Source organism: Doryrhamphus excisus, chromosome 13, assembly GCF_030265055.1.
Source record: "Doryrhamphus excisus isolate RoL2022-K1 chromosome 13, RoL_Dexc_1.0, whole genome shotgun sequence".
NCBI lineage: Eukaryota > Metazoa > Chordata > Actinopteri > Syngnathiformes > Syngnathidae > Doryrhamphus > Doryrhamphus excisus.
Window position 1 is genome coordinate 2,050,082 of NC_080478.1, and position 17,081 is coordinate 2,067,162.

At 44.2% G+C, this 17,081-nt stretch overlaps 1 protein-coding gene across 1 annotated transcript; it reads right to left on the bottom strand.

Moving 5' to 3' along the window:
• Nucleotides 1–5,888: 5,888 nt before the first annotated feature.
• LOC131140325 (EH domain-containing protein 4-like) lies at nucleotides 5,889–16,725 on the bottom strand. Its single transcript, XM_058090612.1, has 8 exons — nucleotides 15,900–16,725; nucleotides 13,079–13,255; nucleotides 10,887–10,984; nucleotides 7,441–7,607; nucleotides 7,230–7,363; nucleotides 7,044–7,155; nucleotides 6,799–6,963; nucleotides 5,889–6,733 (listed from the first exon to the last, which is right to left on the bottom strand). The coding sequence occupies exons 1-8, from the start codon at nucleotides 16,127–16,129 to the stop codon at nucleotides 6,176–6,178; spliced, it is 1,641 nt and encodes a 546-aa protein (XP_057946595.1). The 5' UTR covers nucleotides 16,130–16,725; the 3' UTR covers nucleotides 5,889–6,175.
• Nucleotides 16,726–17,081: the final 356 nt, after the last annotated feature.

The following is a 17,081-nucleotide window of genomic DNA, read 5'->3' on the forward strand; positions in this document are numbered from 1 at the left end:
TGATCCAGAGCAGACCCAGGATCAGCGTGCGGTCCCCGTCCACCACGTTCTCGGGACCAATCAAATCCACTCGAATCTAACAAAAATATCGTAAAAAGACGCAGTAGTAATAAAAGCTACCACACGGTGGCACTACACGCTTTGTCCTCAGTGACAGCGGTCACAACAGGAAGTCACCTTAGTCTTCAGGAAGTTGATGGCGATGCTGTTGTTCTCCAGGAAGTGGACCCTCAGCTTACGGCGGCTGGGCGGCGGCAGCGTCGCCGTGGCGATGAGCTCAAGCAGCCGGATCAGAACCACACCGGTTTTGAGCTCCGTGTAAACGTCTGTCAGCTCCATATTCTCCTACGGGAGCGAGCATTGTGACCTCAAACGGGCTAGCATTTGATGCTAAGTTAGAAAATTAGCATCGCCAGGATGCTAACAATTTGACGTTTCCTTCTGGGACTAGAACAACAACACGTGGAATGTTTCCAGAGGACTCCGTCAGGAAGTTCACAGTGAAGAAATTTCACCTCCATCATCTGCGAGAGGCCTGCTGCTTCCCTCCAGCGTTCCATAACTTCCTAAAAGTGCTCACTTTAAATAGTTTACTGCTTACTTCACATATTTACTCCTAAAGGAACTCAGCGCTAAAATAGAGACCAAGACCTTCAAGTGCTTCGACATTTCACGACACAACCTCTTCCTTTGTTTGTTCCACCAAATCAGTACCGTTGGATTCTTGGAATGCTCTCAAAATATAAATCAATATAAATATAAATATGTTTTTTCCACCTCCGAATATGATACTACACATCAGGATGTTTTGGTCCATCTCAGGGAAGTTGGTTTCATTTTTGTGTAAATTTCAAGAAGACTCATGGAAAGGGGAAATGCACTCTTTTTGGAATTCGGCCCAAAATGAGTTAATATGAGCTACCTAACAACTGACGTCATGGGAAATTCCTACACTGACGCTAAAGCCCTCGCAAAATAAACAGTGTTCCATTGACATAACTGACTTGTATATTAACCAAGCTACATTGATATTATTATTATTGTAGCACAGGGGTGGGCAAACTACGGCCCGGGGGCCACATCCGGCCCGCCAAGTGTTTGAATACGGCCCGCCCAATCTTTCCAAAGTATTTCATTTAAACTCAACATACAACCTGGCATCATGGCCTGAGCCAACCTTTTGATGGTTGTATCAATTTCGTTTTTTGACATGGTCTGTTGTTTACAAAGTGCTCCTGAAAAAAGGGACACAAGCATATAATAATAATAATTATTATTATTATTATTATTATTAGATTATTCGATTATTATAATAATTATTAGAACTATTATGATTATTATAATTATTATATTAATGCTAATTATTATATTAATGCTAATTATTATATTAATTATATATAATATTATTGTTATATTTGCATATTTTACATAATATTAATATAATAATTATTATTTTAATTTTATTGTAATTATTATAATATTTTATTATTTTTAAAATATTTAAATATAAATATAAAATAATAAATAATAATAGCAGATTGCATGACAATTTTACAGATACAATAATACCAGGTGGACTGTTACGTGTAAAATATACAGTCTGCCCCCCCCCCCGTAAATTTTGTCATATCAATGCGGCCCGCGAGTCAAAAAGTTTGCCCACCCCTGTTGTAGCAGCTAGCATGCTAGCATAAAAAATTTGTTTTATCTGGCGGACTAACGTGATGCCTCGCTAAGTGGACACCTAGCTCTCAATTTCGCTACAAAGACTCAACAAGATTTTCCGTCAGCATTTTTTTTTTTTACCCGATGACTGGAGCACACACGTGCTGGAAGACACAGCCAAGTCTTGTTGCTGCTGTTGTTGTTGAAGGAAATAGCATAAGTTTGTATGTCAACCCGCATAGGAAAGAAATTTCGGTTGTGTTTTAACTCGTGTGACATGTAACATTAGTCGAAATAGGCGTGTCCCAATGACTTGCATTGTTAGCTAGCTCATATTAACTTGTTTTCTCGTGTTATGATGCACAGAAAAGGGAAAGAAATATTAGTTCCTGTTTCACATAAGTAACAGGAGTGACTTTGTAGCATAGAATTAGCATAGAATTAGCATAGAATTAGCATAGAATTAGCAAATAAGTGAAATACTGATGCTAATAGCAAGTTGGCTAGTTGTCCAGGACCAGGACAACTAGAGCTAGCATAACTAGGACCAGTACAATCAGCACTAGACTAAGACAACTAAGACCAGGACAACTAGAACTAGCATAACTAGGACCAGTACAATCAGCACTAGACTAAGACAACTAGGACCAGGACAACTACCACTAGCATAACTAGGACCAGTACAATCAGCACTAGACTAAGACAACTAGGACCAGGATAACTAGAACTAGCATAACAAGGACCAGTACAATCAGCACTAGACTAAGACAACTAGTACCAGGACAACTAGAACTAGCACAACTAGGACCAGTACAATCAGCACTAGACTAAGACAACTAGGACCAGGACAGCTAGAACTAGCATAACTAGGACCAGTACAATCAGCACTAGACTAAGACAACTAAGACCAGGACAATTAGAACTAGCATAACTAGGACCAGTACAATCAGCACTAGACTAAGACAACTAGGACCAGGACAAGTAGAACTAGCATAACTAGGACCAGTACAATCAGCACTAGACTAAGACAACCAGGACCAGGACAATTAAAACTAGCATAACTAGGACCAGTACAATCAGCACTAGACTAAGACAACTAGGACCAGGACAACTAGAACTAGCATAACTAGGACCAGTACAATCAGCACTAGACTAAGACAACTAGGACCAGGACAAGTAGAACTAGCACAACTCGGACCAGTACAATCAGCACTAGACTAAGACAACTAGGACCAGGACAACTAGAACTAGCATAACTAGGACCAGTACAATCAGCACTAGACTAAGACAACTAGGACCAGGACAACTAGAACTAGCATAACTAGGACCAGTACAATCAGCACTAGACTAAGACAACTAGGACCAGGACAAGTAGAACTAGCACAACTCGGACCAGTACAATCAGCACTAGACTAAGACAACTAGGACCAGGACAATTAGAACTAGCATAACTAGGACCAGTACAATCAGCACTAGACTAAGACAACTAGGACCAGGACAAGTAAAACTAGCATAACTAGGACCAGTACAATCAGCACTAGACTAAGACAACTAGGACCAGGACAAGTAAAACTAGCATAACTAGGACCAGTATAATTAGCACTAGGATTGTGAATAATGGGCTCCTGAACTAAAAGTAACAGGAGTGACTTTGTAGCATAAAATTAGCAAATAAGTGAAACATTGATGCTAATAGCAAGTTGGCACTTAGCATGTTAATGATACATTTTAGGAAAACAACAGGGTTTAATGTATTTTTAATCAATATTTTAACATGTTTTTATTAAATATGTAACACAATCAATGTGCAGGACACTTTGGGTAATAAAAATGTATTTTACGGTTCATTTTATTGTGCTTTTATGCATCCCGGAGATGCTAACAGGACATAAAATACTGAAAGAACAATGAGTCCAAACTAGCTAAGAGGGAATAAAGAAATAAAGCTTTGGCTTTATAGTTTAAAGTCCACTTTGGGAGCTAAAAGAAGACAATTGCTGACAGTAAATAAATCAAAGTAAAAAAGCGTTTTGACAGCAAACAGCAACCAGAAACAACACATACTAGCATACTAGCTAGCTAGCTTATTTTGCAGTCACATTTGACATCTGAGCTAAAAATGCTAAAGGAACCCAAACGCATCCTCACCCCGTTCTTGGAGAAGACGCTGTTCATCCATTTGGTGAAGGTTTTCTTCTGGACCGCCATCCTCTGCTCTTGAAGTTCTCGGACGCGCCCGGCGCCGTCCTCGTCTCCGTCCATCTTGGCTGACTGGGGGGGGGGTCATTGAGGTCCAAGGTCATTCTGGTTCCCTTTTACAACCTTAACATTCAGACTTGAAATGTCTGCTGGATTTGACTAGAGTGTGTCCATAGAAGACATGAAGACATGTCATGACGTTTGATACCAGGAAGTCAGAGCAAAGCTAGCAAAGATACTTTGTGTCCTGGATCGGTTCTGGCAGACAAGAACCTTCCATGGGTCAGCTGACCCGGACCTAGGACCAGGACAACTAAGACTAGAACAACTAGGACCAGTACAGTCAGTACTGGACTAGAACAACTAAGACCAGGATGATTAGCAATTGACTACTATAACCAGGACTACAAAAACCAGGCCAACGAGACTAGTTCATCTCAATGACTTGGACAACTAGGACTAGCACAAATACACTTGGACAATCAACACTAAAGTAGTACAACTAAGACCAGGACAATTAGAACTAGCATAACTAGGACCAGTACAATCAGCACTAGACTAAGACAACTAGGACCAGGACAAGTAAAACTAGCATAACTAGGACCAGTACAATCAGCACTAGACTAAGACAAATAGGACCAGGACAACTACAACTAGCATAACTAGGACCAGTACAATCAGCACTAGACTAAGACAACTAGGACCAGGACAACTACAACTAGCATAACTAGGACCAGTACAATCAGCACTAGACTAAGACAACTAGGACCAGGACAAGTGAAACTAGCATAACTAGGACCAGTACAATCAGCACTAGACTAAGACAACTAGGACCAGGACAACTAGAACTAGCATAACTAGGACCAGTACAATCAGCACTAGACTAAGACAACCAGGACCAGGACAACTAGAACTAGCACAACTAGGACCAGTACAATCAGCACTAGACTAAGACAACCAGGACCAGGACAACTAGAACTAGCACAACTAGGACCAGTACAATCAGCACTAGACTAAGACAACCAGGACCAGGACAACTAGAACTAGCACAACTAGGACCAGTAAAATCAGCACTAGACTATAGAGAAGTAGGACTACAAAAAACAGGCCAACAAGATTAGGACACCTTTGATGACTAGGACAACTAGGACTGGGACACCTAGAACTAGGACAACTAGGACCAGGACAACTATAACTAGCACAACTAGGACCAGGAGAATCAGCACTAGACTAAGACAACTAGGACCAGGACAACTAAAACTAGCACAGCTAGGACTAGGACAGTCAGCACTTGTCTAGGACAAGTAGGACTACAAAAACCTGGCCAAAAGGACTAGGACATCTGCGATGACTAGGACAACCGGAACTAGCACAACTGGACTAGGACAACTAGGACCAGGACAAGTAGATCTGAGAAAACTAGGACTAGCACAGCTACATTTTGGCAATCAGCACTAGAGTAGAAGAACTAGGACCAGGACAACTAAGGCTATTAAAATCCTGCCAAGACCATCTACAGTGACTAGGACAACAAGGACTGGGACCGCTAGTGGGACTAGAGCACATCCCTGAGGAGAAGGTAGGTCGCTGTGGTCCACAATGTTAGCACAGCTGTGACCTGCAGACGCGTCCATTTGAAGGCTGAAGACGCCTGCTGAGTCCTGGACTTGGACTTTGCTGCACTGCTGTCTAAACATCTCAGAAGAAGCGGATCCGCGGAGAACGCTAATGGACTCAAAAGTGCTGAGTCATTCAGCAGTTTTATCGGACAACAAACAGCAGGAACAATAGAACCACGGTCCACATGCAAGAAAAAGATTGAAGAGGTATCGAACCTGGTCTTCACGCAGCGGTCCGTCCAAGTGGTGTGTGTGTGTGTGTGTGTGTGTGTGTGTGTGTGTGAGACCTTTGAGCAGGTTTTACAGCACCAGCACCTGACGCACCACCTGACCGGTTCAGGTCAGAGTTCAGGTGTAAAAGCGAACATCGATAAACCTTGATGCAAGCGTATGTTTGATGAAGAATAAGAAAAAGTGTTATAAACTGACTTTATTTTGAAATGATAGACAGGAACAGGAAGCAGGTCGACCTATGACCTCGACTTCTGTCACTTTTTCCCGAAGGAGGTCAAAGGTCACAGCAGATTAACCCCCGACTTCTGCTCCCAGTGTTTTGAGATGCTTTGGAGTTTCAAAATAAGGCACTTCAAACAGGAAGTTGTATGCCGGGCTCTTTCCCAATAAAAGCGCAAAGGCACGTGACGTTGCATCGCAGCCATACATAAGAACTCAACGCGACGCGAGCGGGGGTCCTAGTCCTCGCTGTGGTTGTACATGGCGTCCGCCGTGGGGTCTTTGCGGTGGGCGGGGGGCACCAGGTGGAGTGGGAGGTCGGCGGGCAGCTCGTAACCTTCAAGTTTGACCTTGATGAGGTGCTGAGCCAGCGCAAACTCCTCGTCGTCCAGCATGCCGTCGTGGTCGCAGTCGGCCAGCTTCCAGATCTTTCCCAGGACCGTGTTGGGCAGCCGCGAGTTCATCATCTCCTTCTTGGCGTTGACGCCGCTGATCTTGCCGTTGACGGGCATCAGAGTGTAGAAGATCTCGTCGTAGCGGTGCTTGTCTCGGCTCACGATCCAGTCGTCGGCGTCGGCCCCGGCGCTGACGCCCTCGCCGTAGCCCTGACCAAACGGGCCGTCTTGCGAGCCCTCGAAGGCGCCGCCGGAGACCATGGCGGGCGGCTGCTTGGACTCCTCGTCACGGATCATGGACATCAAGACGGAGATCTTGTTGGCCAGCATCTTGTCCACCGACTCCACCAGCTTCATCTTCAGAGACGGGAACTTGCTGAAGTCGTAGTGCTGCAGCATGTCCTGAGGAGAAGCTCCAGCTGTCAATCACGCTCCCTTGTCACCTCGGAGCCCGCCCACCGGCTCACCTGCATCTTGGAGACGTTGGGGAAGTCTCCCGGGCTGATGTGGTGCTCCCGCTGCAGGATGGTGTAAATCTCTGGCAGCCTCATGATCAGCTCCTCCTTCTTCTTCTCGCGCCCGAACAGCGACGGCATCTCCTTCTTCAGGTAGCTGATGATGTAAGCGTGGACCTGCGGCGGCGGAGTCGGCGGCATGGGCGCGTTAGCGAGAAGACAGCCAGAAGATTCCGCCATCATTTTTAACGTCTCACCTTGGCCAGCCGCGCCCTCTTGATGAGGTCGTTGAGTTTCCGGAGCGCCGCATTCCTCGGAAGACTCTGGATGTCTCGGAAGAGATCTCGAGACTCCGCCTCAAAGAGACGCCTGAGGCGAGAGGCAGCGATGATGGCGATGATGGTGGCGATGATGGCGGCGATGGGGCGGGACTCCACCCTTACCTGTTCTCCGTGTTCTGCAGCGGTTTGGCCCAGAAGGACCCCAGATAGACCCGGACAACTTCAGGCGTGTTGATGACCTTCCCCAGGGACCACATGAGAGCGCCGTACACCCTCATCAGCTGCTGCGTGTCCACCTGGAGGCGGGGCAGACAAGGTGAGGGAAAGCCGAGGGACGGCGGATGGGTGGGTTGGTGGGCGGGGCTGAGCTCACCTGGTCGGCTTTGTTGAGGACCACTCGGATCTTGTCGTCTTGGCCTTTGAAGGCTTTGATGGCCTCTGAGAACTCGTCAGAGATATCCAGCTTGTGGGCATCGAACAACAGGATGATGCGGTCCACCCGCTCGCCGAACCAACGCAGGACCTCGGCGAAGTCATAACCTAGCGGGTGGGACGCCTTCTTGTCACCATGGCAACCACAAACAACCCCAAAGACAACATGACATCCCCTTGACATCATACAAAGATAGTACAGTCCATTCACACAAAGATAGTACAGTCCAGTCATACAAAGATAGTACAGTCCAGTCATACAAAGATAGTACAGTCCAGTCATACAAAGATAGTACAGTCCACTCATACAAAGATAGTACAGTCCAGTCATACAAAGATAGTACAGTCCACTCATACAAAGATAGTACAGTCCAGTCATACAAAGATAGTAGAGTCCATTCACACAAAGATAGTACAGTCCACTCATACAAAGATAGTACAGTCCATTCATACAAAGATAGTACAGTCCATTCATACAAAGATAGTACAGTCCAGTCATACAAAGATAGTACAGTCCATTCATACAAACATAGTACAGTCCACTCATACAAAGATAGTACAGTCCAGTCATACAAAGATAGTACAGTCCAGTCATACAAAGATAGTACAGTCCAGTCATACAAAGATAGTAGAGTCCAGTCACACAAAGATAGTAGAGTCCATTCACACAAAGATAGTACAGTCCAGTCATACAAAGATAGTAGAGTCCAGTCACACAAAGATAGTAGAGTCCATTCACACAAAGATAGTAAAGTCCAGTCATACAAAGATAGTAGAGTCCATTCACACAAAGATAGTACAGTCCACTCATACAAAGATAGTACAGTCCATTCATACAAAGATAGTACAGTCCATTCATACAAAGATAGTACAGTCCAGTCATACAAAGATAGTACAGTCCAGTCATACAAAGATAGTAGAGTCCAGTCACACAAAGATAGTAGAGTCCATTCACACAAAGATAGTAAAGTCCAGTCATACAAAGATAGTAGAGTCCATTCACACAAAGATAGTACAGTCCAGTCATACAAAGATAGTAGAGTCCATTCACACAAAGATAGTACAGTCCAGTCATACAAAGATAGTAGAGTCCATTCATACAAAGATAGTACAGTCCAGTCATACAAAGATAGTAGAGTCCATTCATACAAAGATAGTAGAGTCCATTCATACAAAGATAGTACAGTCCAGTCATACAAAGATAGTAGAGTCCAGTCATACAAAGATAGTACAGTCCATTCCTACAAAGATAGTACAGTCCACTCATACAAAGATAGTACAGTCCACTCATACAAAGATAGTAGAGTCCATTCATACAAAGATAGTAGAGTCCATTCACACAAAGATAGTAGAGTCCATTCATACAAAGATAGTACAGTCCAGTCATACAAAGATAGTAGAGTCCATTCATACAAAGATAGTACAGTCCATTATTAAATCATAACTTGTCTTCCATAATGACTTTACTACACAGTACTGCAAATTACAAATCCATCCATTAATGATGAAGATGGTGTCAACTTCACCTGCTGCCAGTTTGTGTGTGTGTGTGTGCGTGTGTGTGTGTGCGTGTGTGTGTGCGTGTGTCTATTCCAAGACGCTGGGTGTCTCCTCACATGCTCTATTTCCTCTTTCAGGGTCGACGCCTACAGTCAAACAATCCTGCTTCCTCTTTCGCCACCGGGCATGAGGTTTGGGTGGAAGGCAGTCCGTGACAAATAATAAAATACCCTGGAACCTTGGTTAGCGTACACTAAGTTGTGCCTCGGTTTGCGTACTTTTTTCCATTTGGCGTACGTTGTGTCTTGTGGTGTGATTAATATACAGCATCCTGTTAGCGTGAATGTGAGTGTGAATGGTTGTTTGTCTATATGTGCCCTGTGATTGGCTGGCCACCAGTCCAGGGAGGACCCCGCCTCTCGCCCCAAGACAGCTGGGATAGGCTCCAGCACCCCCTGCGACCCTTGTGAGGATAAGCGGTAGAAAATGAATGAGGTATGACCAAGCGGCTGCACGGTGGACAAGTGGTTTGCACAGCTAGGAGACTAGAGTTCAATTCCACCCTCGGCCATCTCTGTGTGGAGTTTGCATGTTCTCCCCGTGCATGCGTGGGTTTTCTCCGGGTACTCCGGTTTCCTCCCACATTCCAAAAACATGCTAGGTTAATTAGCCACTCCAAATTGTCCATAGGTATGAATGTGAGTGTGAATGGTTGTTTGTCTATATGTGCCCTGTGATTGGCTGGCCACCAGGGTGGACCCCGCCTCTCGTCCGAAAGACAGCTGGGATAGGCTCCAGCACCCCTCATGTGAGGATAAGCAGTAAAAAATGAATGAATGACTCCTGTTAGCATCCTTAGCTTGCTAAAAAAAAAAAGACAACCGGAACCGTAAGCGCTGTGTCGCCTGTCGATGATGTCATGAGCAGTTGAGTCTTTACAATTGATATATACTTTTTATTTATATTTCTATAGTTTTACATGCATATAAATGATGAATGAAGGGATAAATGAAGGTTCCCAAAGACACAAAGACAACATGTGGCAGTGAGATCAACATCCACCTTCTTTCTCAAAAAGCTGCCAGTCTCTCAACTCCCTCTGGTTCCGTTATTGAGGCAAGAATTCTCTTGAATTCAAGAGATAACTCATGGCAAAACAGAAGGTGTTGATCTCGCCGCCACATTGTGTCTTTGGGAATAGTCACATCATCCCTTCCATTCATCATTTAGATGTATTTATGTGTTTTTGATAGTTTTATGCAAGAAAAATTACTGTATAAAAATATGTTTTGTGTTAAGGTTGGGTTTACATTATTTCCTATAGGAAAAAAAATTTTTGGTTAGCATCCGTTTTGGTTAGAGTCTGATGATACGAACCAACAAATCGAATAAAATCAAATAATGTCACACATGTTGACTCCACCCAGTCCGGCACTAATGAAGCTCACTCGCCATCACCATGGAAACAAGCCATGTTGCTAAAGAGGGCATGGAGGCGGGGCTTGTAGCAGGAGTCAGATGTCCAACACGGTAGCAACGTTGCGGCGCGTCCTCTACCGGACAGGACAACGCTGACCTCCATGTTTACTCCACAGCTGTGATGCTTGGAATTATCTCTGTGTGTGTGTGTGTGTGTGTGTGTGTGTGTGTGTGTGTGTGTTGAGCATCTTCAGCCCAAATTCAGCTGAGCTCCCCTAAATGTTTCCAGATGTTGGCAAAGCCCCCTGCCCCCCCCCCCCCCTCCTCCCCTTATAATAATAATACATCCTCCCTCCCCTATGACTCCACCCGCCCTGCTGAGGCCTTAACTGATTATGTCATCACGCTGGGCAGCAAAGGACACACACACACACACACACACACACACACACATATACACACACACACCTCTGCTGATGCGCTGCTTCTCTCCTGACAGGATACCAGGCGTGTCGATAATGCTGATGCTCTGAAGAACCTGATTGGGCATCTGAGAGCAGATGAACCTGAACATACAAACACACACACGTTTAGCATCTTGGCATCCGGGTAGATGCCGTTAACTGCTTTCAAACAAACCGGATGACCTTAAAGCAGGGGTCTCAAACACGCGGCCCGCGGGCCAAATGTGGCCCGCCGGACACTAGTTTGAGGCCCCCCGCCTTGATATGAAAGTTTAATGTTTGATATGGATGCTGTATGGTATCATGTACCCAGAAAAAATTATTACGTTTGATTCATGTTCATGTTAAAGGTTAAATAACTGTTAATAGCTATCCTCCCTATCCGTGTGGAAGTGGTAAGTTTTTGGGTTTGATATGGATGCTGTATGGTATCATGTACCCAGAAAAAAATATTATTACGTTTGATTCATGTTCATGTTAAAGGTTAAATAACTGTTAATAGTTATCCTCCCTATCCGTGTGGAAGTGGTAAGTTTTTGGGTTTGATATGGATGCTGTATGGTATCATGTACCCAGAAAAAATTATTATTACGTTTGATTCATGTTCATGTTAAAGGTTAAATAACTGTTAATAGTTATCCTCCCTATCCGTGTGGAAGTGGTAAGTTTTTGGGTTTGATATGGATGCTGTATGGTATCATGTACCCAGAAAAAAATATTATTACGTTTGATTCATGTTCATGTTAAAGGTTAAATAACTGTTAATAGTTATCCTCCCTATCCGTGTGGAAGTGGTAAGTTTTTGGGTTTGATATGGATGCTGTATGGTATCATGTACCCAGAAAAAATTATTATTACGTTTGATTCATGTTCATGTTAAAGGTTAAATAACTGTTAATAGTTATCCTCCCTATCCGTGTGGAAGTGGTAAGTTTTTGGGTTTGATATGGATGCTGTATGGTATCATGTACCCAGAAAAAAATATTATTATGTTTGATTCATGTTCATGTTAAAGGTTAAATAACTGTTAATAGTTATCCTCCCTATCCGTGTGGAAGTGGTAAGTTTTTGGGTTTGATATGGATGCTGTATGGTATCATGTACCCAGAAAAAATTATTATTACGTTTGATTCATGTTCATGTTAAAGGTTAAATAACTGTTAATAGTTGTCCTCCCTATCCGTGTGGAAGTGGTAAGTTTTTGGCTTTTTAAAGTTGAAAGGAAATTACTTGAAGGCTACCGTTTAGGTGGCTAGCTCTCTAGTTTGCGAGTTAGCATGTGTCTCAAGACCCTGCAGTTGCGCAATATGTTGTAAATAAAAAGAGTATAAATGTGACTATAGTCGTGTTTTGTCATGTCTACAGGGCTCTAATAATGCTTTGTTCATTTTAATATGAAAAAAATCATTTGTCTACCCACCAACTATATGTGCTTTCTTAAGTTTTTATTATTATTATTATATTTATTTATTACTGATTGATTGATTTTCTTTATTCTTGATCTTATTTTGTGTAGAAAAATAAAAATGAAGATATTTGAGAACAGTGGAATGTTTTATCAGAGCTTTTATTGTGAAAATCGGAACCAAAGCTATTCATTTTTCTGTTTTTAATAAATGTTTTTTTTTTTTTTTGGAAAACCTGATGCGGCCCAGCCTCGCCCAGACGCTAGCTCCAGTGGCCCCCAAGTAAATAGAGTTTGAGACCCCTGCCTTAAAGCAACAATATGTAACATTAGCTTTAACACTGAAGCTAGCTTATCGACCAGTATGGCCTCTGAGCCACTGAGGTTAGCATGTTCATCGTTAGCATAGCGTCTCGACACGAACGCGACCTCCCGCTCACCTCACTCGGTCGTCAATGCGACCATAACTCCTGAGGTGGCGAGTGGACGGCTGGCAAAGGGAAAGAAAAACGCGTGTGACGCACAAAGACTTCCCCCTGGAAACAATAAGTCATTATGGGGTGGGGGGGGGTTGTCAGTGACAAGATGGCTGCAGGAACGCCCTGCATACACAAGTGGGCCTCGAGGGTCCGAGAGCTTTCCGCTTCCTTGCTGCTGCCCGTACAAACATTTGTGGACGCAGGAAACACGTTTATACGTTTCAGCTAAATTTAACACTGGAATGTCCACGCCGGGGTCAAGGTTACAGGAGCCGTGATGTCACGTGACCGTGATTGACATGTGGCGTTTACCTGTTGAGGAAGGAGTTTCCGAAGGCGTTGAGCTTCCTGAAAGGTTTCTTGGGGTCGACCACCAGGGCGTTGCCGGGTACGATGCCCTCCGTGTCGCCGTACATCACCGCGATGAAGCCGTCCGTGGTCGGTTCGGGTCCGATCCGCATCCCCGGGAACTCCTGCTCCAGCAGGTACCTGAAAGCACCACCTCCAGTCAGCTCGCATAACAGGAAGCACTTGAAGACACGCTCGCTGTTTGTGTTTGTTTGGGACGCGAGGCGCACGTGGACGTCCTTTATCATGACCTCTTGCACTGAAGCGAGGAGGAAGGACAATGGGGGCTAAGGGTGACTTCCTGTTTGGTTGGCTGTGACATGGACATCACAAAGAACAGCGTCTGAAGTGTCGGCCATTGTGTCCGCTCATTTGCTCCACTCCTACTTGCTCATGAGGAGGATTCCAGGAACACACTGGAAACCAGTGTCAATACCGTATGGACTCATTTTGGACATGTTATTACTTTAACGTGTATTTTTCACAACATAATAATCACAACAAATCTAAATTATAGCTATTATCTATCGATAGCCACATTTTGGGGGACCAAATAACCACAATATATGCAATATGTCTATTCATATACCATCTTTCACTCTGTTCAGTTGTGGAATTGGCGTTTGTGACATGTATTTCCTCACAGGCAAGTCATACTGTCTAATGTTTGCAGCATTTCTCGAAATGCTGACTTTCCAAATGTATTAAAGAGGAGCTTTTATGTTTTTATTCTAACCTATAAATGTTGCTACAAAGTTGTATTCTCACGTTAAATTATGCTAATGAGGCTTTGTGTGCAATGAATGTTCATAAAGCGATCGGAGGAAGTGTGACCAATCACATGCACGGAAGAGGGCCGGGGGGGGTTGGGGAGGGGGGGGGGGGGGTGGTTGGGGGTAAATGAATACATACCGTTTTGGTATGTAACGACAACAAACATCACCAGAAGGTAAATTGATGTCAATCATTTAGTTCATATGGAATTTCCTATCATGAGTCATGGCTATGCTGCACGGTGGATGAGTGGTTAGCGCGCAGACCTCACAGCTAGGAAACTCGAGTTCAATCCCGCCCTCGGCCATCTCTGTGTGGAGTTTTCTCCGGGCACTCCGGTTTCCGCCCACATTCCAAAAACATGCTAGGTTAATTAATTGATTAATTCATTAATTAATTAATTAGCGACTCCAAATTGTCCGTAGGTATGAATGTGAGTGTGAATGGTTGTTTGTCTATATGTGCCCTGGGATTGGCTGGCCACCAGTCCAGGGTGGACCCCGCCTCTCGCCCCCAAAAGACAGCTGGGATAGGCTCCAGCATACCCGAAACCTTCGTGAGGATAAGCGGTAGACAATGAATGAATGATTGTTTACAACCGGGCTGAGTGATTAGCGTGCAGGCCTCACGGCTAGAACACCCAAGTTCAATTCCGTGTGGAGTTTGCATGTTCTCCCCGTGCATGCGTGGGTTTTCTCCGGGTACTCCGGTTTCCTCCCACATTCCAAAAACATGCTAGGTTAATTAGCCACTCCAAATTGTCCATAGGTATGAATGTGAGTGTGAATGGTTGTTTGTCTATATGTGCCCTGTGATTGGCTGGCCACCAGTCCAGGGTGAAAATGCGGTAGAAAATGAATGAATGAATGAGTCATGGCTATGTTTTCTTTGAAATGAACGACTCAAAAAAGACGACATAGTTTCCATGATTTAGGCCTACACATGCAGTCTGCATCATTTCACATATAGGTGGAACCATGCACAGGCTGAACCCTCTTCCTGCCAGTATGGTGGCGAGATATAAGGTAAATAAACATGAACGCATATGGAATTCATTTAAATTTGTGATTATTTATTTATTACAGCAAAACAGTTTTTTATTAAAAAAAAATCCCGTCTTGTTTTGATATCGCGAGATCTCTCTCTCCAAAGTCGCTCACATGATTTGGTGTTTTGGGTTCCCATGAATCATAGCATTCCTGGGAGAAGGGTGGGGCCACCACACACATGCAGCTCATATTTCCTGGTCGGATCTGCTGATGGTTTGCCGCCAAAGTATTTACACACAAACACACACTTACTTTGGTGAAAGCACGTGCACGTCACTTTAGTGTGGAAAGTGCACACATGACATTTGGGGGGTCACGTCAGGAAGTAGTGGAACAGACAGGAAGTGGGAGTGAGACCACAAAACGGTTACAAAGAGCAAAAAAAAAAAAAAAATCAAAATGTCCAAAAAGGAGTCACTGGGGTCACGTGACATTGTTTCAAAAGCTGACACGTGTTATTTTTTTTTTTCAGGGGAGGGGGGAGGGGAAACTCAGCTGCGAATGCTGATGAGAGGAAGATGGACGTTGATGTCAGTGTACCAAACTCCCATTGGAAAATATCAAATTCGCTACGTTCGCTCTGCTCTTATACATTTCAAACACAGACTCGATGTAAACACGATCGTGGGAGTTCAGTGCTACGTTCGGCGTGTACGTAATAAACGTCAGGTGTCTTTGTTGGCGGTATGTCCACTTGCTACATCTCCATCTTGACACAGCAGTTGTTTGCGGAAGTGCATCAACCGGAGCATAGAACGCGACGCAACAGGATCGATACTTTAACCTTCCTAACAAATCGTATCAGACTTCGGTATTGTTCGAACACACCCCAATTTGACGTTTTTGCTTTAAAAGGCGGATTATGTTGACGTTTAAACGGGTGAGACTTTGATGTGGGATCAAACTACGGTGTCTGGGAGTACGACTACTAGCCCCCGGTCCCAAGAACTCGTCGTACTAACCTGATGAAGGTGGTCTTCCCGGTGGAGTACTGTCCCACAAGAAGCACCATGGGCTTGCTCTGGAAGTCCGCGGCCTCCAAGGCGGGAGAGTGGAAGTCATGGAAAAGGTAGGTCTCCTCCAAGGGGAGCAGCTTCTTGCTGTAGAGGCTCTGCAGACCCTCCGTCACCGTCTGGTACATCTCGCCCTCCTTGTTGCGGCCGCCCTGCTCCTGCTTGACCCAACTGAACATCTCCGAGGCGCGGCAAGAGGAACCAAGAGGAGAAGAAAAAGAGGAAGACGAACTCCCCGTTTCTTCCAAGCGCGCAGGCTGCTGGAAGCCGACTGACAAACACAGACTGTGACTGCGGCACCTGAGGGCGTGCACATGTCGTGCACACGCCGCGCAGACACTGCCTCCTCTGTCACGCTCTGACCTCACCTGCGGGCCCGGCCCTCCCCGCCCTGCACGCGTGCGCGCGCAGTGGCAGTTTTCAATGGCGGCATTATGCCAAAATAAATGTATTTTAAAGTTTCTTTCCTCGCATCTACGCCACCTTGAAGGGTCACGTAACAAATATTAAAAAAACATGTATGAATTATGTCACATGACAGCAGATATTGCCCAATAATCAGTCCTGATTGCAACGTTGTTGGAGTTTAAAGAAGAAATCTCAGCGTCCTTTGGCGCCCTCTGGTGGACACACAGCAGAAGACAACTGACAGGCGTCGAATCAATAAAATACTCTTTTAAAATCTGATCAGATTTTAAAAGAGTACTGATAAGACTGATAAGTACTGATAAGATATATTAACGATTAATATACAGGAAAAAAAATAAATAATTATTTTTTATTTTCTTTTAACACACAATAAAGCTATAGCTTCCAATATTTACATTGTAAAATAATTGGAATGTTCCACAAAAATTGACGTTCTTTTATCTATATTGAGATAATATGCAAAAGTAAATATATTATTTCACGTCTCGGTGACTCTAATAATACTAAAACTCGTATTTAGAAGATTGTAAATAGGTATTCTATGCCATAACTACAAAAATACTCCATGTCTACTTTGCGGAAAGTCACTGATGACGGTCCCGTGTTTATTTTTCCGGATTTGGCAACCCCAAGTGTACTGGTAGTATAATAGTACATTGTACTACTAACACTATTATGATACTACCAGTACGGTAGTATCAT

What these genes read in the sequence shown, in the direction of transcription:
- LOC131140325 (XM_058090612.1), bottom strand. Translation starts at nt 16,129, where the DNA reads ATGTTCAGTTGGGTCAAGCAGGAGCAGGGCGGCCGCAACAAGGAGGGC. An exon ending in GGGAAGACCACCTTCATCAG is followed by an intron (nt 13,256 to 15,899) that starts GTTAGTACGACG and finishes TGGTGCTTTCAG; the next exon opens with GTACCTGCTGGAGCAGGAGT. An exon ending in GAAGCAGCGCATCAGCAGAG is followed by an intron (nt 7,608 to 10,886) that starts GTGTGTGTGTGT and finishes CCCACCCGCTAG; the next exon opens with GTTATGACTTCGCCGAGGTC.